This window comes from Monodon monoceros, unplaced genomic scaffold (assembly GCF_005190385.1).
Source record: "Monodon monoceros isolate NGI ecotype Baffin Bay Population unplaced genomic scaffold, NGI_Narwhal_1 Super_Scaffold_18, whole genome shotgun sequence".
Classification (NCBI taxonomy): domain Eukaryota; kingdom Metazoa; phylum Chordata; class Mammalia; order Artiodactyla; family Monodontidae; genus Monodon; species Monodon monoceros.
Genome location: NW_021703774.1, coordinates 172,544,297 through 172,568,137, shown reverse-complemented (window position 1 = coordinate 172,568,137; position 23,841 = coordinate 172,544,297). Strand labels below are relative to the sequence as shown.

At 47.7% G+C, this 23,841-nt stretch overlaps 1 protein-coding gene across 5 annotated transcripts in view; it reads right to left on the bottom strand.

The window, feature by feature from the left end:
• Nucleotides 1–23,841, bottom strand: part of MTOR (mechanistic target of rapamycin kinase) — a 117,616-nt gene that overhangs the window by 26,203 nt on the left and 67,572 nt on the right. For all 5 annotated transcript variants that reach the window (XM_029227673.1, XM_029227674.1, XM_029227677.1 and 2 more), the window contains 8 exons: nucleotides 15,500–15,575; nucleotides 12,281–12,420; nucleotides 7,607–7,707; nucleotides 5,799–5,914; nucleotides 4,476–4,553; nucleotides 4,181–4,288; nucleotides 890–1,015; nucleotides 669–800 (listed from right to left, as the gene is read on the bottom strand). In XM_029227673.1, coding sequence (XP_029083506.1) covers nucleotides 669–800; nucleotides 890–1,015; nucleotides 4,181–4,288; nucleotides 4,476–4,553; nucleotides 5,799–5,914; nucleotides 7,607–7,707; nucleotides 12,281–12,420; nucleotides 15,500–15,575 — 877 coding nt within the window. The remainder of the gene's footprint in view (nucleotides 1–668; nucleotides 801–889; nucleotides 1,016–4,180; nucleotides 4,289–4,475; nucleotides 4,554–5,798; nucleotides 5,915–7,606; nucleotides 7,708–12,280; nucleotides 12,421–15,499; nucleotides 15,576–23,841) is intronic.

Below are 23,841 nucleotides of genomic sequence, written 5' to 3'. Positions count from 1 at the left end.
AACAACAGGGAGAGGAGAGCTGGGACTCCCTCCTCTGTTTCATGAGGACGATGATGGGGGAGCCAAAGCAGGCGCTGATTTTGCCTCCAGGGCCTACTTTTTGTTAATCATCACCATCGTCCAGGGAGATTGTTTTAAAAAATAAAAACAAAAAAGAAGCCACGTCTATTTCCCAAGGACCTGTCTGTAAATAGTCAGAGGAATTCTACACTGGCTTCAAGGTGGCTTCCCCACTGGTTTCAGCATCACACTCTGGGTGTTGCTGCTTCTGAACCCCAAACTGACGACAGGAGAGGAGATGAGAAGTCTGAAAAACCAAGCTGGTCTTACGAAAGTTTCAGTCTGTGTTTTCACAAACATGTTTTTTTGGGTACTTCTCTTAGGGGGAGAAACAACACAACCCAGAAGCTTTTTCTGTGTTTTAGCACATTCTAGCTGCTAGTAAACAGAACTGCGATCGCACTCGGTGGTTTGATCAATGGTGTATGTGCACCTCCTTGAATATGATTCACTTTTTGAAATGAGGCCAAATAGCCTCCTGACAGGAGTGAACTCCCTGGCATGGTGGTTTGGGCGCTGTGTCCTTTCGGGCCTGGAGGAGGCAGCGAGCAGCAGATTAGGTGAGCATTCTGGAGAAATGTGGTCTCCTGCAGGATTCCAGCACAGACCTTGCGAGCGCTCTTCCACATATTTTTCATGTAGGCGTAGGTCACCTGGGGGTGAACTGTTGGCAGAGGGTGGTCAAGTTGCCGAGATGGATCAACTCCCAGGAGCAGCACTAAGGTCTTATGAGCAAGAGCCTTCAAAACAAGAGGTTGGGGTTATACACAGCACTGGGCCAGGAGCACCCCCTCAGACTCCCACCCTACCCAACGGTGGGGACACTCACCAGCCTGCCACTCTTGCCACACAGGCTTGCATACTTGAGCCAGGTCCTCATGTCCTCGTGAGGGCTGACCACTAGCGACCGCACCATGAGGATTTTCTGCCAGTCCTCCACAATACGCTGGCAGCCCTGGAACGTCCAGAAGCGAGGATTAGACACGTGCTCTGCTATAACTTAACCCCTCACAAGCAACATTGAAACCCATCCTGAAACAAAAAAGAGATTCATTTTCGTAATCTTATCTTTCTCAAGTGAAGGGTACTATGAGTGAAACACCTCTTAGGAACTTCTCAAAATTCGAGAAGCAGTACAGCAAGGACTCTGGAACCTGAATCCTGGCCCGTCCACTGTACTACCTATGTGACTTTGGACAAATTACTTAACCTCTCTGTGACTGATCTGTAAAATGGGATAAAAATGGTACCAACTTCATGGGGCCATGGTGAGGCTTAAATGAACTAAATTATTTAAATTTCTTTTCTGAATTGTAAATAATGTATTTTTAGCTTTAATTTTTTGCTTCAGTCTCTCTGGTTGAAGATGCCTATCACTGACAAAGAAATTAAATTTAAAATGCATCATTCAAAATTTAAAAAACTAATTAAGTGTAAACAAAATTGAAATAATTAAATTTTCAATTGATGTTGTTTGAAAGCTGGTGGTGTTTATATTTCTGAAGTTATCAGAGCCTAAACTTGCACTCAGATCTTGACCTTGTCTTTCCTCTACATTTTTATTCGTCTCAGATCAAAAACTGCACATAGAAGGGAAAGGGACTCATTCATTCACACATATAAATTCTTTTAAATTAAAAAGAAACAAAGTGAATTAATCATTATCAAAGGGGCTAAGCTAATTTTATATCAAAAGACTGTTGAGAATAGAGCGAGCCTCTCCTCCTCCACCTTCCTGAGAATAAGTCAGATTCAGAGACAAACACCAGGGGAGATGGGTTTCTGAGATCACTTCATCAGAGAGTTCCATGAAACCAAACAACGAGCTGTCCTCCATGGAGGTAAGTCTAAAAGTCTAGCGACAATGGTTGCAGGCTTTTAAACATGACAGGACACAATCTGAGCCTGAATAAAGAACCCAAGGCAAGAAAAGACCCAATGCCAAGTAAGGTTGACCTCTCAAACTGCCCCGCGGGAGCCACTGGCTGGGGAGTTCAGTTTAATTGATCGCAAAACGGCACTCTTCCAGCCTAGGCAGTTGGTTGAGTGTTCTGACAGCAAGCCATCCACAAGAGCCAAATTCCTACCACAAAGTTAACGCTGTATTTTTAGGCCTTGGACCATAATTTTCTGTCCTGTTACGTGTAACGACAGTAATTTGCAAAGTTAGAGAAACAGAAAAAAGTACACCGAGCGACTGTTTTGGTGACTTCTCATCACCTGCTAGTTTCTCCCAGACGCTGAAATCACTTGGCCCCTGAAACCTAAAAGCAGCTTCCTGTCTCAAGGCAGGAAAGCCTGGAGGCCTAAGATGATGATGGCATCTTGGACACAGTCACGTCAAACACGGGTCCCTTCTGAGACTCATTTAATCTACCCCCCTTCCAAGTCTCTATTTTGCCCACTTGTTAGAATGGCAGAAGATTCATCAGATCTCTGATTTGGAAACTCTTCACCTCATTATAGGCACTTAAAAACACCAGGGTGTGTACAAGTCAAGTGGGAAATTCTGGCTTTGTGGAATTCCTTTCTGGGGTTCAATGGACAATTTTCCATCAAAACATTCACTGGGCACTTCATAATTGCTAATAAAACATGTGAAAGAACTGCATGTGCTCATTTCAGAGCATAAACAACTGTATTCATAGGCAATCCTTTGCCCCGCTCTTTTCCTTTCCAGTGGAATGTGCCCAGAACTTCGTGGACAGGAATGCAACTTGGAGTCAAAAGGCTCTGCCACAGCCTACTGAAAAGTTGGAAGCACAAACCTCAACTTGTCTGGGGACAGAATTTGGAATTAAGTGTGGATTGGGTCAAGAGGAAACAGCTTAAAATCGACGAAGGTTGATTATGACAAGCAGGGGGACAAGTGGCTTCTGGAGCAGTGAAGGATTTGCCGACAAACTTCTCCTCCCTACTCAAAGAATGGGAGAGCTGTCCTTTCCAAGGACACTTAAGACTCCTGACTCCCAGATCTGGAATTGACAGCTCCTCAAGCTAAAATGATCAGAATGTACAACGAAAATACTGATGGAAGACTTGGAAAAGTTTCTCGATGAGGGGAAACTTCAGTGGAAAAAAGTCTGCACAGAGATTATGGGATGACTATGACCTGAGGAACTGTAAATGGCAGGGGTTAGTAAATGAACACATCAGGCCACCCCACTTAAAGGGCTGGATGCAGGTGGTCAGCAAGTGGATTTAGAGCAGTGGTTCTCAGCGTCAGTCACATCCTGGAATTATCTGGGAAGGCTGAAAAGATACTGATCCTGGGTCTATCCCCAGAAATTTTGTTTATTTGGTCTGGGAAGTGGTCTGGGTATCCAGATTTTTAAAAGCTCTCCAGGGCGCCTCCCTGGTGGCGCAGTGGTTGAGAATCCGCCTGCCAATACAGGGGACACGGGTTCGAGCCCTGGTCCGGGAAGCTCCCACGTGCCGCGGAGCAACTAAGCCCGTGAGCCACCACTACTGAGCCTGTGCTCTAGAGCCCGCAAGCCATAACTACTGAAGCCCATGAACCTAGAGCCCGTGCTCTGCAACAAGAGAAGCCACCACAATGAGAAGCCCGGGCACCACAACGAAGAGTAGCCCCCGCTCGCCGCAAACAGAGAAAGCCCGTGCGCAGCAATGAAGACCCAACACAGCCAAAAATAAATAAATAAAATAAATAAATTTATTTTTTAAAAAAAGCTCTCCAGGTCATTCTATTGTGTGGCTAAAGTTGAGAACCACTGATTTTGAGGTCAAGATTCTCAACTGGCTGGCCATTATGTCATTTATTAAAGATATTTTCTTTTGGGAATTCCCTGGTGGTCCAGTGGTTAGGACTCTGCGCTTCCACTGCAGGGGGCACAGGTTCAATCTCTGGTCGGGGAACTAAGATCCCACAGGCTGTGCAGTGCAGCCAAAAAAGAAAGAAAAAAAAATTTTCTTTTCTTCCTAGAGAAGGGTAAAAGGAGGCCGAAAAAGAGGTCATTCTCTCGCAGCTAGAGGCCTATTAGGTGAGAAGCCTGTGGGTGTTCTGCTCTGAATGCAAACGGAACCTCTATGAGGAAGCAGGAAGCTTCTGTTGAGCAGGGGAGGAGGGGGCAGGCTAAGCGGGGCTTTCTACCAGGCTCACCTGCAGTCTCTCCCACCAGATCTGGCGGATGATCTCCCGGCGCTCGGGGACAAGTTTGTACTGGATGACCTCCTCCAGCTCGGAGAGCATGTGGCAAGAAACCATGGCCTGATGGAAGCAAATCGCATTCCAACTTAACACAGCGTGAACCATTCGAAAGCCAGGCTTCAGTTCAGTCATTCTTTTTGGTCCCACAGGCATGCTCTCAGCAGCCTGTGTGTCCTCACGAGCCCACTCTGCAAAAAGAACTGAAATGTGCTTCCAACCCTGCACCGTGCAGACGGTCCACACTCACCCCATACGCCCGGCTGTAGCTCTCTCCTGCCATCGCAGTTAACTCAGCGTCCAGCAGGTCCCGGGCTTTGTCGATGCACTGGAAGAGAAAAAGAGAAGCCCTGGAATTGAGCTGTGGACTTGGGAGCTGAGGGAAGGGAGGGCTGTGATTTTCAGGCTTCCCGACTAGCTGCAGAAGTTACCTGTCTCACTGAAATCCTAGTGATGAAGAGAAAAGTTCACTGAAGGAGGGAAGAAACCTTTTACCAGATTTGAAAGCCTAGAGAAGAGCATTATCTGATTTCTCAGAAAAGACAGAAATGTATGGCAGCCAAAAGCTTAACATCTTAGATCCTGTTTAACAAAGGAAGGAAAATTCGTGCTTAGAAACAGAATCACTGTTTTCTTGCATCTCAAGAGGACAACTTGTGGATCTACCTTCTTTCAACTTCTCCATGCTAGGCATGCTGGTAAGAACAGACTGTGCAAGCACTCAAATGGCCCAGCTGGTTGTCGCTGGCTTTTAAGCGCCTTGTCCTCCTGAGGGAGTGCCTCTGAAATTGGCAGAAGAATGCCAATCCTCTCCATGTAAATGGGAGCTTTTGTGCCTGTGACCGGAATGACCCAGGTCTCAGTTCTCATCGTGTAAATCAGAGCTTGGGGCGGTGGGGATGCCATAGGACTGCAGTTTGAGTCTTCTCTGTTTCATCAATTAAAACCCCTGCACGTGGAGCTTTTCCTTTTTTGAATGTTTAAGGTTAATATGACTATGTCCCCATCCGGTAGCGCTCAGGTCATTTACCCAGGCACCTCACCCAGGACAGTCGGGCGCCTGACAGGCTGGATGCGGTCACCTCGGTATTTCATTCTGCAGGACAGCAGAGGATTTCCAAATCAAGTGCTAACTTTCCTAGAAGGTAACCAGCGTGTGACACGCCTGCAGAGCCAGAAGAACCTTGTGACTGATTTCTGCTGCAGAAGGGGGCATGCTGCTCTCTGAATTCTCCTTTGGTAGAACAGTTTCTCTCTACCACAAGCAGTGCTAAAGCAACATGGTAAAAAGGATGCAACGATGACCCAAGAAGCCAACTCCAAAAGCAATCTAAACGGTAACTTCTGGAACACGTGTCCCTCTCTCAGAGCAGAAAGTGGCCCTGGCTGATATGCTGGGAGTCATCTTCTTACCGAGCCTTGCACTCCAAAGCCATTCTAACGAGGCCACAGAGCCAAACGCCAGAGCTGAAGTACAACAGCCTGTTGACACAGGCGCCACGTGCTAGGCGCGGACGGGGTGCACGTGATTACCTTCCCTTTGTAGGTGGTCTGGGTACATGGAGGTTTGTACCTGCTGCGCCAAGGAGAAGAGGTCCTGATGCAGCGCCAGCACGGCTCTGTAAAATGCCCCGTCGTGGGTATCCCGAGGGATCATGCAGGTGTACTCCTCCATGCTGTCCCACTGACCTACACGCACGCACACGCACACACAGAAAAGCATTAGGGTGGTCAGCCTGCTGGGCTAAAGGCAGCATCTCAAATAGGCCTTGTCACTGTTACTTGAATTTAGCTTGGGGTTCGAATAGGACACACTTGAGCCTGCTGTATCCAAATCCTGCAGAGAGCCTCTACACTCTGTGAGGCTGAGAGCCAGTTTAACAAGGCCACATCTGTCTTCCAAACACAGGCCTCCACTGCTGCCCCAGGGAGTTCCATGAAAGATGGAAGGAGCCACATAAGCACAGGTCAGGAGGGTGCCACGCAGCACCTCATTAACCTAGAGAACTTGCCCAGCTTTCTCTAGGTGAGATGGAAGAGCTTTCTTCCCAACCAACGGAGGATCTCACAGTTCAATGGTACCTTGGACATTACACTTCCCCCTAAACAACTGATATGGCCGTTATCCGGACAGGGGACAGGATGAGACAAACAGTTTGCTTGTCTCACTCTGGTAGTACCTTTGCCTCAGAGGGAGGAGATAAATATTTTAAGAGGCTCTGTTACAACAGAAAGATGGGCTAGGTCATAGCACAGTAGTGTCATGTCAGGGCAGACTGGGGAAATGGTGGCATCTGGAAAGACACAGTCACTTCCCCTGCTGGGGTGAGCATGTATCAAATGCCAGGATTTCCAAAACCATCTGCAGGAAAGATACCAGCTTCATTAGCCGCAGACTGCAGGGCTGCTGATTTTACGAGGCCTTTTCCTGCCTTTCACTCCAGACCACTGGTGCATCCATTCTCTATGCCTCTGGGCAAAAGCAAATAACAAATGATGACTCCTCAGGAAGCAGTTTGGTTTTGAAAAACGTTCTGGATCCAGCTCAGAGCTCATGAAAGGAAAGGATATAAGCTCTGTGACCCAGAGGGTGAGAATGGAGGTGGATGTTATGTAACCTTCCTCTGGACTCCACAGGTGCAGCTTCCACCTGGGACATCCATGGGCCCTTTCCCCTCTTACTGAGAACATCCCTAGAACAGACACTGGGAATCCTCTCTGCTGGGGTCTGATGTCAGAAAACGACACTTGTCTGTGGGAAGTTTTTAGGAAATCGCTGCTTGAAAACACTCAGGGAGCGGGAGGAAGCTGTCTGAGTGCTGGGCAGCAAGGAGGAGAACAGAGGAAACAAAACTGCCAGAATGTTTATAACTGTTGGAGAAGGTGAACAGCATATAGGGGTTCATTATACTAGTCACTTCTGTATTTGTTGGGAAAATTCTATAATAAAAGTTAAGAAATAAAAGGAGATAGACAGCTGACTTCTCTCATTATTCCTGTAGGATAAAGACGTGTTGGTGGAGCTCCAGCAACCATACTGGATCATGAGGTGGCGACCCCATGCACAGCAGAAATATGGAAAAAGGCTAATGATGATGGAGCCAGATTACAAACAAACTTCACTAAATATCTCAGTTTTGATGCCTGATCACTGTTTTCCTTGGCCTCCCTGTGAATAGCCATTATTAGACACATCTAACAAAGTTAGTCAAAGTCATGAGATAGAAAGGACAGATGGAGGAGGGAGAAGTGGACGTGAACAGTTTTATGCTTCTATAGCCCTGACATCTCTGCCTGCAGCCACAGTGCCACACTTTTCAGATGCGAGCCCCCAGCCTCACTGTCCTCACCTTGACTGGGTGCCTGGGAGGGGAGCCTTACCTAAACCCCATGCGGCTGCAGCAGCCATCCGGGCCATCTTGGCTTGGGTCTCATCATTAACCAGGGTCCACTTTTCACAGCACTGCTGGTGGAGCTGCCCCCTGAAGAAAAGGAATTATACAGTCGGGTTAACAGATATCACCTCCATCTTTCTCTCTAGCCCCTTAGGTTAGCTGGAGGCTGTGGAGGAACTGGATGATAGGGGCCTGCCTTGAACTGGGAGCCTTTAAAGAAAAAGTACTTTTGACTGTGTGATATAATTGAGAAGTGACTGGTCATTTGTTGTTTCTATGTCCTGGTGGCTCATAATTTGTCTGAGAGCGAGTTTATCTAAGATAGGGATCGTGTCTAACTAGGTGTGACGTGAAATGTGAACATCTGGCCCCCTTCATAAATATTAAATAACTTTTCTCCTATGCCAATGAACTCTGGGCTCTTTCCCTTTGGAAGGCCTACAGAGAAAGCCATCTGAAGAGACACATCTGGACATTCTTTTGGGTTCCAAGCTATAGGGAGAATTGGCTTTTAAAAGTATTATACCAATGCTTGCAGTCTGAAGTGAAACGCAAATGCAATCAATCTGCACAGAGGAAGAAGGTGCTACAATGGTCACATCTACCAGAAATCCAGATGTTGCTCACTCTCAGAATTGCGCACAACTACCGTGAGTGTGGGTGTGACTAGGAGACGCTGAGATACGTATGATGTTCAGCAGACTCTGATACACAGAGAGAGCAGAAGCCCTCAAGAAAAGATGTCTGTTGGCTGTTAAAACTGCTGCCCTCCCATGTTGCACTTCTGAAGGAAAGGAAATAAAACTCTGCTACTGGGCAAATACGAGCTCCTGCTTTCATGTGAGCTTCAAGACTCAGCTAGGAGACTCCTTAATCTTTCCTGCTTTCTGAAAGAGATGCTGCAGGATGTTTTAACTTGGTATTGGGAGCGGAGTCAAGAGAAAAGGTACAAGTTCCAAGTGGCCCAGCTCAGAAGCCTCGTGGGACATGAGCTACACTGCACTATAAGGTGACATGGGGGACAGGGAGCGGGGAGGCGATAAAGATGTTGAAGGGATCTGGGCTGGGCTCACCGAGAAGCTGACTGCTGACCACATCTAGGAGAACTGCTCGGGGCCATTATCCAGCATCATGGCCTGGCAGTCATTACCTTTCACTGTCTCTCTGTCACAAGGTCAAGAGAGCCAGGGATGCAAGCATTCTAGCTCAATACACAGCCAAGATAGAAAAGAGGAAGTGGGCAGCCATCCTGCCCTGTGCACGTACTGAAGCTCAGAGACAGCAGCTGGATGAACCTCAGTGTTGTTTTCCTGCCGTCTAAACTGAGAAACCTTCACTCTGGGTCCTGCCGGAGGCTATCTTAGAGAGCAGTTCTCAGGTTGCTACGTGCATCATAACCCCACGGAGGGCTCCTTACATAGATTGTTGGGTGCCATCCTTGAGCTTCTGATTCGGGACGTCTGAACTGGGGCCTGAGAAAGTACATTTCCAACAAGTCTCTAGGTGATACTGATGCTGTGATCCAGGGGCCACAGTTAGAGAACCACTGGCTCAGAGCATAGAACAGCTCCTCTGGGCAGCACATTTTCGCTGGGGTCCTGTCTGGAGGTAAAGGAAAGCGACATGATCTCTGAATGCTCCTTCCAACCCTAGAACTCCAATTTGTACAGCTGGTAGCCGTAGGCAATTCAGCCTCCCTCTGCTGTTTCGTCAGGACCCCCCCTTTCTGTGTCACAGGTCTGGGATTTAGCTTTCCTCTTCATCTTGAGGCAGGGAGCGAGTTCAGTGTGAAACGCCACTAACTGTTAACTCCAGAGACAAAGCAGGGAGCAGTGCAGAATCAGCATCCTGAAAGGCAGCCCCGCCAGGGGACACAGGCACCGACTTCAAGCTGAGGCTGTGTCAACAGTTGTCAGGACCTGGTCGGTGTACACAGAGGCGGGGTTCCTCTCCCACAAACATTTGTTACAAATAAGGATGCAGAATATACTGAGTCATAACTCTCAAAGGCACGGGGGCGAACAAAATCAAATAAATAAAAAGTATGAGACTGTCTGTGGGGCAACCACTAGGAGGCTCTTTGGCACCTCTCACTGACACCAGGGAGGACTGGGTAAAAGGCCCTCCAAAACTCTGACTTTCCCACCCAGTGCAGCAGCAAAAAGTGTAAGGAGCGTTCTTCAATTGGCAACACCTAAGTACTTGGCTGTCTATGATCTCATTCCTGAGGAATCTGTCCTCAAGGACCCAGAGGCCATGAAAGGAACAGTGCAGGGAGGTTTACTTAGGTTCAAGTAGCTGCAGGCGTGGCTGGGGAGCTGGGGGAGGGGGTGGCTGTCTCTGGTACTCAGCTCCCAGAGGCTGAGCATGGGGAGCGGGTCTTAGCTCACTGGTAACCCTGGATCACTCCTGAGGGCCACCTCCAGTGAACACCTGCCTCGGGCACGTTCAGGATACGTACTCAAAGCAAAAGCAATCCAGAAGTTGCACTCTAAATAGAACTGGCTGAATAAACCATATAAAAAACCTGCATATGATCAGGAAAAGAATTCTACTCCTTTCATCTCTTTTTTTTTTTTTGCGGTACACGGGCGGTACACTGTTGTGGCCTCTCCCGTTGCGGAGCACAGGCTCTGGACGCGCAGGCTCAGCGGCCATGGCTCACGGGCCCAGCTGCTTCGCGGCATGTGGGATCTTCCCGGACCGGGGCGCGAACCCGTGTCCCCTGCATCGGCAGGCGGACTCTCAACCACTGCGCCACCAGGGAAGCCCTTTCATCTCTTTTTAAAATCTCTTTTAGCCTACTGCATTCTTAGACCCCTTGGTCAGCATCACTAGCCACTTATACTTTATAGGTAATAATAAAACTGGAACGAATTCAAGAGCTCAGAGGTAGATGGCACTGGGTAGTGCAACGTCAGGAGACCTGGATGACTCTGCTCTCGGGAGACCTCGGGCAGGCTACGTCAACTTCTATGAGTCTCAGTTTCCCAACTGTCACACAAGGAGATTAAACAAAATCGCATATAAAGTCTCTTCTAACGCATCCACGCCAACCCTACTTAACCCACCTAAGGACAGTGGTTGTCTCTAATTATGAAAGGCGGGGAGGGCAGAAAAGGTTTCAAGGAGGGAGAAACAGTTCAGGTGGACCTTGAAAGATGGGGAGAATTTCAAAAAGTAGAAAAAGGAGAAGAGGAGGTGAGCAATTCAGGGCACTGAATGAAAGAATGCAAAGAAAAAAATTCTGTGGGGTTTGGAGAATGGCCAATCAACAGTCCTTTGGTTAAAGTTCAAACTCTTAACGCGGACCATAAGCCCCACATGATCTGGCCCCTGCCTAGCTCTCTTGCCTCACCTCTTACCTCTTTTCCGCAACACACTCGACCCCACAGCCTTGCTGAACTTTCAGAACTCTAAACATAATAATGTGCTCGCTCCTCCTCACTGTCTGGGTCCGAGATAGTTACCGCTTCTTCCTGGAAGCCTTCCAGAACCTTCCAAGCTAGGATTAGGGCCCCTTCTGATATCCCACAGCCCCTGGGCTTCTCCTCTCCTTTAAAACTGTATTCACGCTGTGCTACAGCAGCCTGGTCGTCTGCCCTGTAAGCTCTGGGAAGGCAGGGGCTGTGTCCCTCTTGTTCATGCTGTGTCCTCAGGGGCTAGCACAGACACTGGCAATGAGTAAGCGCTCAGTACGACTGGCTGAATGAATGAATGGGGCACTCAGTCCCATATGCAAGAGGAAGTTGAGATAATCTGCTCGTGGGGAGGCAGTACAGCATTCTGTTTGTTATTTAAAACTGTAGTTAAACTAGTTCATGACTGCAGGGTGGCATTTTGTTTTAGCTATTTTAAAAAGCTGCACTGGATGCTGGAAACGGAACAGGAACCATTTTTCCTTTAACATCCCCTAACAACTCCCCAGGCCAAGATGCAGGCAAGTGTTCTAAATCAAGCGTTACTGTCACTTCTACCTGGCACGCCCTTTCCCTCTCCCCATTCTCCTTCACCTGTCTCCCAACCGTAGACCTTCTTCCAGGGAGAACTGCAAGATCACCCCGTTCCCCACTTCGGTCTTTCAGAGCTGTGTGCTCAGACCACTCATTGTCCCTGGGCTCTCAGGCTCTAGTAACTGCCTGCAACGTGATTGTCTCATCAGCCTCACAAAGGAAGAGGCCTTTTTTTTTTTCTTTTTTCTTTTTAATCTCTGGAGCCTGGCATAGTGCTGAGCCCGTAGTAAGCATTCAATAAAGGTGAAGCACCTGAAGAAAGCAGTCATCTGTTCTTTCCTAAAATCATTAGCAAGAGGTAATAAAGAAAAGAAAAAAAATCAAGGTTGCAGAGTAAGAATATGAAGTCTTCATCAGTCAGTCAAGGTCAAGACGCAGAGAGAAAACAGCTGTAGATCCCAGGAGCACACCCACACCTGTCCTGTCCCAGAGCATTACAAAGTTTAAGTTAAAAAAAAAGAAAGAAAGAAAGAAAAAAAGCGTCTTTCTATTTAGCACTGCAACAGAACAGAGAGAGAAACACTCCAAAGTGATAGATGATTCCTGGGAAAATAACCAAGTGAAACAAAAATGAGAGTCTTAGATGAGAACTCTGGTTGGGAGAAGCATTTCAAATGCAACTCGGCCATCATCCCGTTACAGCTTACCATTCCCCCAAGGCCTCGAGGCAGCGCATGCGGCCCAGCATCAGCTCTGGGTCATCCTTGTTGGTGTCCATTTTCTTATCGTAGGCCACAAGAGCATCCTCCCACTCATGCAGTTTCTCATACCAGGTAGCCTGGATCTCCTGGCAAGTGGAAAAGAAAGAGGACTGTCGGGAGGCACAGAGAACACAGGGGTACATTTTTCAATCCACAGACTCTCTTTCCCGAGTGTGCTGTGCTGTATGCGTGACACTTCACCCATCACCGTTTGCCTTGGCTTTGACTGAAAAGAACTCCAGAATATCCGGAGGTATGTTTGGTGACAGTGGGAATGCTGGTTCCTTGGCACAGTGATGGAACAACCCTGGGATAATCTGAGAGCAGATGTCAGGCTGTGCTTTCCCCCCATCACTTCCAGCCCAGACACAGAAGGCAGCAGAGCTCCAGCATGTGGGGATACAAAGACAGGGGAAATCATTTAGGACGGCAGGAAGCCCCGACCAGGGCTCCTATAAGGATGCTAAGGCCTTGATCTGCTGGAATGCTGACAGTGGGCCACATGGCAGGGGTGGCAGCTGCTTTCCGGATGAGGCCAGAAAGACCAGGTCACATCTGCATATCTGCTGGAGGAAAACCACTCGCTTTTTAAAAGCTCTCGATTCTCTGCGTTTCTTAATGCATTTTTAAACTTTCAGGAAATAATAATTTAAAATACAATATAATACTGCCAGTTAAAATTCTTTGGAAAAACCTTCCTCCCTTCTTCTAGAGTCTCCCCCATCCAATGTTCCCTCCTGCTTAGCGCTTGGCAGCTTTACCAGTGGCAGGGGCCAAAGGACGGGTTCCATTACCCGGCAGATGGCGCGCCACGCTGCAGTTCAGTGTCGGCCACGTGAATGAGCGGTACTGCAGTCTAGAAGCTGCAGACTACGGCTCTCTGAATGGCCCGGGGACTGTTTGCCCTCCATCTGCCTCCACCAGACATCTGCCTCCACCAGACATCTGCCTCTGTCTGCCCTCCATCTGCCTCCACCTCAGTCTGTCTTCTGGGCTTCTTCATTACCAGCTTGGTAAACGACCATTTCTCTACTGGGCCAGGGGAGTGGCTCTCCAGGGATTTATTTAACAACAGTACGATCCTGCAGTGGAATTTGTATGATACAATGCAGGGCCCACATTTGCTTCCCCCATTACCTTTCTCTCCTTTCTAAATGAAAGTCTTATTTGAGCTGCTCTTATTTGAGCAGCACGTACACTAACAGCTACTGTGTGCTAAGCTCTCTGACAGAATCTTTTCTCCTTGAACCTCTGTAAGGAGGTCATTTCTATTTTAGGGAGCTAACTTGTGCCTGCTTCCCCTCGTGTGTTTTCAGCAGAGCCAGCCCCCTCTACTTCCCCAGGCCTAATTCTGCGGCCACAACAGCCCGTTCCCCAACGTCCATGTACAATGAGGTTTGCCAAAATGGATTCTGTGGAGGGTAGAACCGCCTAAGCTCCATTTCCCAAGCTCGTCTAGAATCATGCCGCTCTACTACGCCTAAATATGAAAGCAAAAACTTACAGAGAAAACAGTGACTGCAGAGACTGTACAGTTAAAAACTCTGAAATTAAAGAGTAACACTGGTAAACTTCCCATTTTGAATTTCTATACTGGGTGGAAAAGAAACAAAGGCTCATGACTAATGTATGGCACACACTCAGTATGAACAAGCAGAAAGTAGAGGGAGTGGCGTATGGAGCAGGTCACGTAGGGGGCAGGATATTTTGAACTGCAACAGATTTCAGAAACTATAAGGTTTAAGCAATGAATCCCACAAAATTCTAATGAGATTGCTGTTACTTAAACTGCGCTGAGAAAGCGCAGGTCCTGCCAAGAAAAAGCAATCACTGTCGAGCTTGATGTGACTCAGCCACCTAAATACAACAGAAAATCCACCACAGGTTTAGCAGCCACCCTGGAGCAATGGCCACCTTTAGAACCTGGAGACGGGGGAACTCTTCATTTAAGGTTGGTACTCTGAGCCACCGGGGTATAAAATCGCCTGAATACCAGATGTTTGTGGAATCCTTGTTTCAATTACTGCGGTCTAAGAGCTAAGGATATCACAGGAGAGGACATCTCTGGGTGGAGTACATGAAGTGCCCTCTTTGCTGACCTTCTTCCCTCTGCAAACAAGGATTGTGGCAAAGATGGATGAGACACAGTCCCTTCTGTTTTGTCATCTGGAGATGCTTTCTTAGTCTAGTCATAGATATGTGCTCAAGATGGCAAAATATTCCCTGAAAGGTTTCAGCCCAGTTGAACAGCCCTTGTAGAAGGCAAAAGCCCGTGAAGTAGTCACTTTTCTTCACTCTAACACACTGGGCTCTTGATTAAGGCAGACTGGAGTAAGTGACCTACTTGACTAATAAAAGGTTCCTCACCAAATATATGGACCCAGAACTTCCTGACCTTCCAGGAAGTCAATGTTAAGTTGATTAAGTCGATGCCTTATATATGGTTTGGAGTTACCAAAGCACTCTCCCAGGACTACAGAGAGTAACGGAATCGTTTTAATATCAGTTGGGCAAAGATGGCAGGAGGCAAGAAGCTATATAAGCAATAATGAAATGGAACAATCCCTCAATATCAGGTATAAATTATGGCATATTTTTTCCTGGAGAATTACCCATGGTTTCCTCTGAAGTAGGTACTAAGCCTTAACTATGGGCCAGTGGCAATGCTGGCTGTCACAGAGGACACAAAGACAACTCTGGTCAAGGTTAAACACCTGGGCTCTGACACCAGACTGCCCGGGGTTCAAGTCCTGGCTCTGCCACTTATTCACTGTCAGCTCAGGTAAGGTTGTTATCCTGCTGGGACCACAGTCTCCTCATCTGTAAAATGGGATAACAATAGTACACATTCAAAGGGTTCCTGTGAGGACTGAATTAGATGAAGTACATAAAGCACATAGCAAAGGGCTAGGCGCATGCTGAGAGTTTGATAAATACAAGTTATTACTGTTTTTTAGATTCTGCCCTCACGATCTCTGTTCAGCTTGAATACACTCCAAACAGCGACTGTCTCCTTCAACCTCAAGATATAGGTAAGTCAGCATCAGATTTTTAACAACTGGCAAAAAAACAGAAAAGGAAAGTAACTTTCTTAAGGTCGTGGCTTAGTGCCTCCCTAGCCAGGTGGCTACCTCTTGCTCTTCTAAAAGGAATGAGGCAACTTACCAGCTCTCCGAAGTGTTTCATGGCATATTCTAATACCCCGGCAGCTGCCTCTGGCTGCTGTAGCTTATTATTAATGCTGGGAAAACAAAAGGAATAGGTGGTTACACTCAGCATGTCAGAGGGTGGGAGGTGCAGGGTCATTTGTGGGCAGATGGCTCACCAGCATGCTGGGGACAATGTCTTACAGATGTAGAAACAGCATCAATTATCTATTACCACCCAGAAAGCTCGGCCTGAATGATTTCATCTTGATCTCATACTCCTAATTTTGAAGGGGCCACATTTGGTGGACAGGAGGCCTTGCCTGCTCTGGGGCCCTTCCTCCAAGCAGCAGACTGGTTTCCTCTCAGATATCATACGTCAGGCAGCACATGTCTGTTTTTTAACTAGAAACCCTGGCTCCAGAACCGTTCCTGTTGTAGAACACAACCAGATGAGGTACCTCTGAACTTTTAACTCTTACTTCTTCTCATCAGTTGCCCTTGGTGATAAGAATAACCAAAATGAATAAAAATCATCAGGCTCTGTGGGTGACAAACAAGTGGCACTGAGGCTGGGTCATCCACGTCAATGACAGAGGACCCAGCAACAGTCTTGACTGCTCCCCTGACAGGGCCCATCTCTTTCAAATTCAGATGTTTCCCTGGTCCCTTTTCAAAGACCAAGCCCTCCCTCTGCAGCAGGCTGTGAAGGGATCGCATCCCAAGTCACTTGCCTGGTCTCTCTGGCAGAGAGATGCTTTTCTTAACAACACACAGCTTTGCTGATGTCATCTGTGGGCAGCATATGGCCAGTTGGGGCTGGAGAACTGTAAGTGTATTGGGGCAACTGGGCAGGAAAGCTGGAAGGCTTGCTGCCTGAAGTTGTTTCATCAGAGAGGCTGTGAAGAGGTCCTGAAAGTAGGGGAGCTGCAAGGCTCAGACCCTTGTTCCAATAGGGACCTATGTAAGAGGGTAAGCAGCAACTAACCCAACACTAAACCTAAGCTTGAGTTATGCAAGGAAGAGAGGGAGGGAGCAGGCTTGAGAAAACCACAGGACAACAACGACTACATCTGTTCATAGGCAGGGAGCAAAATGTGACAGACCACCTTGGGAGTCTAGACTGGGTGTCCAAGCTCAAGGCTCCAGGCTCTGCAACCAGAGGCGAAAGTAACTGCACAGACATCCCTCTCCTTTATTTATAGGAGTAGATGGGCAACCTTGTGTGGGATCTACTGGGCGGACTGTTTGGTGCTTCTGTGTGGGTCCCAAGCAAAGCAATGAGCCCAAATGTTCTCCGTAAGTTTTCTGCTGCAGGATTCAGAAATATTTTTAATTTCAAAGTGAAGCTGTAACATCATGGTCCTTTAGGAAGCCCTATGAGAGTTTTTCTAAGCTGAGAATGAAAAGCCAAGTCCAAAGGGACTAATTCCACTGCATGCTCATTGTGAAGCAGTTTCCCATTCCTCTTGGCCTCTAAGTCAGGTTCTCAGCTTTGTTGCTCACTCACATAGGGCTGGGTAAACCGTATTAATAATTAATATTACTGGGTATAGATCTGTGATAATCTAGCTCCTTGAGCCCAAATAAAGATTTTGGAAGCACAAGAAGGCAGGAAAAAAGAAAGCCAGTATATATTCTATATATTATACTCAAATATGTAATATATCATATGTAACTATATATAGTAATATAGTCTATATATTATTTTTAGTCCTAATGTGGACTATTGGGATGGCCCTGGTAGGAATATAAAGTGCTCTGATGAGGAAGATAAGGAAAGTGTTTCTTGCCTGAACCAAAAGAAGTTAACTCTAAGAATCAGACATAAAAATCCAGGAGTTCTAATAACTGTCTTCCAGTCTTATGCTCTGGAACATACTCTAATTTTCAAGAACAAATTATAAACATTACCAAAACTTGCCTCACTCCGGGGAATAAAGCAACACAAAAACAAAAGCAAGCAAAAGTCCTTCCCCCTCCCCACTCGCCCATTTGTTATACATAAAAAGGAGAATTTTACAAGACACTGATCAAAATCAGGAAGTTGTGACTTGAGACTTCAGAGGAGAAATACAAATTTTACCTTAATGTTGCTATGGCTTTGATATACCTCCTCTAAGGACAGACCAACACAGCTTTGCAAACTTAAAAAGAAAACTCATCACATGGCCCCAACTCCTTTAAGAGAAAGTCCACGTAAGTCACCCGCACAGAACTCCCCGCCTGAATATGTGTGGGAGCAGGTGAGGATGCAGACAGCCCCGTGGGAAGGAAAGAGGGGCTGGGCTCACTGCGGACCCACACTGACCAGGCCTCGATCAATGGCCAGGAAAACCGGGGGTGCACCTTGAGATGCATGACAAGCTCTTGTCCAACAGTAAGGACAGTCACTGAAAAAATGACAACTTTGACTAAATGGACTAAAACAAACCCATGAAAAATGAGTGGGAGCAGAGAGAAAGGGTCCCTTTGATAAATTAAGTTCTGGTTTGAGGACCTCAAAGTAAAGGAGGTTGTACACACCTACTTTCGACTGTTCAGAGAGGAGAGATTTCAAGTTACCCAGCTGCTCTCATCCTGTTTATTCTTTCCTCCTCCCTGTTTGCATTCTTCTTTCCTGTAGAACTTTCTCCCTAAATGCATTTCTTTCTTCTTTCCTTCCGTGGAGTCTCCCATGTGTGCCTACAAGGCTGCTGGAGAACGCAACTGCAGGGGCTGAGGCTCTGGAGGTTCTCCTGGTGCTCGAGAGAGTCTACCATCTTGTTTGGGACCTTAACTTTTTCTCCTTCCTCCACGGCTTCTGGCACTCCATCACGAGAGGCAATGGATTATAATAACAACAAAAAGATACCTAAATTTACTGAGGGCTCACTGTAGGTGCCAGGCACTACGCTGATTTGCTGATACATGTCATCTTAACCCTACGAGGTAGACATTATTAACACTCCCATTTTACGTATAAGGAAACCGTGGCCCAGCCGGTCATCCTTTCCCTGCGAAATTGTACCATTAAAAGGATCTGAAGTAATAACTAAGGGTACAGCTCTGCGGTGGGAGAGAAGCGTGTCAGCTGTCTACTCTCGGCATCAGTGGGCCTGAGCAAATACGTGTAAAATAAGTGACTGAAAGCATGGCATGGGACGTTTCCATGAGCGAACTCTGTATATAATCTGCTGTACGGGAAAAAGGAGCTGTAATGCACCTTCCCTTTAGCTTCCTCACCCATACCACGGCTAACACCCTGCTGTGACCCCTAAGCTCCCGTTTCCTATTTTTTTATTTCCTTTCAGAAGCCACTGGCAACGCCTCCACACCTCCCAGCAGGACAGTCAGCATGCGGCCACAGGCAGCTTGTTCGAGGCTGCCAGGCTTACAGACAGAGCGCAGGCTGCAAAGTGGGGGATGAATAAGCCTCTGTGGAAACTCAGAAGTTCCCAGCTACTAATGCCCCAATCTCCTGCTTGCTTGGGTGACACAACACTGTCTGTTCAAATACTCCCTTTTTAAACTCAGATGTGGTTTTATGAGACTGAAGGGAGAGGCTGTATGTGTGGCTCATGTGCAGAAACCACCTTTGCTCAAAAGGCCCCCTAATGAGGAGCTCTCGTTTTATGGGGCAGCTGGGAGTTTTCTACAGCCCGTTCAATAAACGCTCCCTTGTGTGCCCCGGGGTCTTTCCGTATTGATGCCGGAGGCTTATAAAGGGCAAACTGTTCAAAGCTCAGCCCAACAGCAGAGGAGTGCTTAACAACACAAACCAGGCCTCACCGACGCTAACAAACAAGTGTAGAGAGATGGAGGCTTAGGCAGCAACGTGCGCACGACAACAGCGCACAGGATGACAGGTCAACCAGATAGCCTGTCTCCTCTCCACGCTCACCAAGGCCAGAAGGAAAAGATGGCTGCGGCACAAGAATTTCTAGGCTAGTGGATCCCGTCCCAGTGCTGTCTTGGCATGGGTGTTGGGGTAGATTTGTATCCTACTTCACTGCGCAGTGAGAACATCCAGTTGAGCTCTTGTATAGTTGCGAGTCGACAGAGCAAACAGAAGCTGCCTACCCACAGAATAAAACGCAGAGCCCACAAATAAACCTGGTGTTAGAAATACAATGAAGAGAGACAGACAGGAAAACACAATGAATTAGGATATCAAGAGGGGAAAAGGCAATTATTCAGACATATTCACTCATTCATTCCCCACCTCCCCTCCCTCACTCCAAGATTTAATTTTTATTAAAGGAAGCTGAGTTGAAGAGCTTGAAACTGGGAAATTTTGGCAATTGAGGGAAACACTTTTTAGAATTGAGTCGAATTAACAAATAAGAATAAGATATGGCCTCAATGCCTCCTACACCAAACAGATTACACCAGGCATCTTTTCTCCACTATCCGAAACTCTCTTTCCAGACGTAGGGAAAGTGTGTAAGCTGAGTAAGGGACTCAGATGTGAAGGAGCTTCTCATTGCCTTGGTGCGTTCCTTGTCCGAGAGCGATGGCTGAGAAGCTAGTGCTGGGAGTGGGGACTGTTTACTTCCCCGTGACTCACCTCTTCAATCTTTTCTTCAGTGCTTTTCACAGGCAAGTGGTGACCAGTCTCACTGAGGATGAGACTGAAGAAACAGCGGGTCATTAGCTGCTCCACATCCTAACTAATGCTGACCCACTAGCAAACCAACAGGAGGGTCTCTGGCTCGGCATCCAAATGCCACTCTTACTACCTGAAGGGAAACCTGAGGAACTGTGTTGTTTCCTAAGTCATTGCTCTTTGGGCTTCTGGACTGGTGTCAAATCCAGTGTCATCTGGCCTGGTAATTCCTCATGGTACGGCTCACTTGGTTATCGACCTCACCTCTTAGCCTTGGTGCCTTGATGACCTTCGGCTACTAAGAGCAAAGTGATGCAGGATAACTCAACACGAGCTGGAGCCCGCTGGAAAGCCGGTCACACGAGGAGCATCTGCAGTCACATCTAGGGGACTACTCAGGCTTTCCTAGTGCTCGCATCAGGAATTTACGAGAACGTCATGCACTTGCTTCCCAAATGGCTCTGGGCCTTCTCTCTCCTATTTCTAGTGCAGTCTACATTTTATTTGGTTCTCTGTCAAGTAAAAATACTCTGAATACCCTTGGTGCTGGGCTGGTGACACATGCAACACAGCTGACAGCGGACCTGGGCGGGTCTGGCTGAGGAGCTCCTGAAGAGCCAAGTTGAGGCCCAGATGGACCCTGCTTTGTATCAAGCAGTATATCAAGCAGTCTTTTTTTTTTTTAATGAATTTTTTCTGTTGCTTTATCTTTTTTAATTAATGTACTTTTTTTTTTTTTTTTTTTTTTGCGGTACACGGGCCTCTCACTGTTGTGGCCTCTCCCGTTGCGGAGCACAGGCTCCGGACGCGCAGGCTCAGTGGCCATGGCTCACGGGCCCAGCCGCTCCGTGGCATGTGGGATCTTCCCAGATCGGGGCACGAACCCGTGTCCCCTGCATCGGCAGGCAGACTCTCAACCACTGAGCCACCAGGGAAGCCCTAATTAATGCACTTTAAAAAAATTAATTATTTATTTTTGGCTGCGTTGGGTCTTCATTGCTGCACGTGGGCTTTCTATAGTTGTGGAGAGCAGGGGCCACTCTTTGTTGCGGTGCGTGGGCTTCACATTGCGGTGGCTTCTTTTGTTACTGAGCTCTAGGCGCGCGGGCTTCAGTAGTTGTGGCACGTGGGCTCAGCAGTTGTGGCTCACAGGCTCTAGAGTGCAGGCTCAGTAGTTGTGGCACACGGGCTTAGTTGTTCTGCGGCATGCGGGATCTTCCCGGATCAGGGCTCGAACCCGTGTCTCCTGCATTGGCAGGCGGACTCTTAAGCACTGTGCCACCAGAGAAGTCCCCCAAGCAGTCTTTCTTATTTCTCTTATAGAGCGGTAGCTGCTTCTGTCCATCCCTGTTACTTCTTCCAGCACCAAGACTTAGCTCTGTGTCCAACGGATGATTAAAAACAAAACATCTTGATTCCTGTACAGAGCCAGGAAGATCCAGGATTGGTGGGGCCCTGATGTCTTTTCATCAAGCAGTTCCCCTGGGACTCTGGGGAGCTCAAGGGTGTGACAGTCTCTTTTCAAGCAGGACAGCAGTGAAGACAGAAGGCAACGTGAGAACATCCGAAATGTACAGCGGAGAAAGGTGGTGAGGGGTAATTCAAACGCAGGTGGGTAGGGCGAGCGAAGGGGTAGGGAGAGCGAAGGGGGCTGGCAGGCCTTAGGGTCCCCCCCTTAAAGCCACAGTCAGGGCATGAAGATAGCACCCCAGGGTCTGGCAGGACAAACTTTCCTTTCTTGCTTCAGAAACTTAGGAAGAGTAAATTTACTCCTTTTCTACATATTAAGAAAAGGAGGCTGGCCTCATTACACGGTTTCAAAGCTGGGACATTTGGTGTCCTTGGCACCCTCAGGGACCTAAGGCACCAAGACAAAAAAAATCTGGTGCAAGAGAGGTGGGTGGACTGCCTTGGACAATCACATGGGTTCCTGACATCTCAGACCACAGTGGCTTAAAGATAATGAGCTCTTACTTTGTCTTCACCCTTTCCTTTGTCTGCTCACAGTGTAAATGACACGTCTGTCATAATATCTAGAAGACTTGCCAGATCTGTATGTGAGAAAGTGGGGCCTTAAGAATAAAAAAGATAGAATGCTAACAACTGTGTAGATTAGGGAAAGGAGAGACAAAAACTATCTTTTCGAGACTGGTAGGAGGAAGTATATCTTTTTTTTTTTAATTAAGAAAAAGTGGGGGGAGGGAAGTTCACCACGATATTAGAATGTTACTTTTGCCCATGTATATTCTGTATAAATACATATTTTATACACAGTGCTAGCTAGAGTGATCATACAGCTTTGGATTCTGCTCTTTCACATATCACAGGCATTTCCTACTTTATCCGGAGTCTTCATAATTATTTTTATTTATTTATTTATTTTTCTTTTGCGGTACGCAGGCCTCTCACTGTTGTGGCCTCTCCCGTTGCGGAGCACAGGCTCCGGACGCGCTGGCTCAGTGGCCATGGCTCACGGGCCCAGCCGCTCCGCGGCACGTGGGATCTTCCCGGACCGGGGCACGAACCCGTGTCCCCTGCATCGGCAGGTGGACTCTCAACCACTGCGCCACCAGGGAAGCCCCTTCATAATTATTTTTAACAGCTGCATAAGAATGTCACCCTGCTGCTGGATGGCACGTACGAACCCGTCTCGTGGGCGCACCCTCGTGGCTGGGTGAGAGCAGCACTAGTTAAGCCACCAGGGCGCCAGGAGCGCGGCAGGAGCTCCCACTCTCTGCTCACAGGCGGTCTGTCCCGTAGACGCCTTCAGGGTCAGCCCTGGGAATCAGAGCGGCCTCCCTGAGGATAAGCACAGTGCCCGGCAACAAGCAGGGCAAGCGGTCCCATTTCACCCATCACCTCCACGCCCCTCCTGGCTGAATGCGGGGCCTGGGCTCCCCAGCACAACCAGAGTAAGGCACTGAGAGGTCGCGGAGACCTGGAGTGTCAAAGCACACGATTTGTGCTGGCCGGGTTTCCAGCCCAGGGGCCTGTCAGAGGCGTGCTGTAAAAATGATGAATGGCTGTCACATTTCCAAGGCCCCGGCTGATTTAGGGAGCCGCTGGCACGCGCATCAGTCCCAACATGTCAGCCAGTTAATTACTGCCAACTTTATCTTTCTTGTCAACACTTCCTGACAAATTGGCCATTATCTCTTTATTCTACAACAGTGAGCACTGCTCCTTTTCTGGTGACGCCTGGAGGTTTTTCTCCTCCTTTCTGCTTCTTCATATCCAGAGTGAAATGAAGAGCTCTGAGAGAGACGATCAGGAAGAAGAAGCTGTCAGGAAACAACAAAGCGGGGAGGGCTGACAGACTGAAGCCCAAAGCTTATTTTCAACTACCTTGACTCAAAATAGAGTTGATATTTTGGGTAAAATCCTGATTTCTTGGCTTCTGCATGTCCAAGAGCTCTGACTCAGTCTATTATGTGGATGAAGCTGGGAAACAAAAATTCAATAACCCGGCATCCAGTGACTCGGCAGCTTTGAACTCTCCACACTTATAATCGTGTGAGCAGATGTGCGCTGGCCTTGTACTCCAGTACCGAGTTAGGCCACGTTGTAGAAATACTGATGCCCATTCTGGGATCAGGAAAAGGAAAAAATATGCCTACCTTTTTAGTAAGGAAAAGCTGACAGACGAGGAACATAACATACTGTAATTGAATCACCAAGATTCATAGCCAATGAGATGTCCAAAAGAATTTGGAGAGATCAATGGTGTTACCACTGATACATTTCATTGTCACTGGGACAGACTGTGTCAGAGG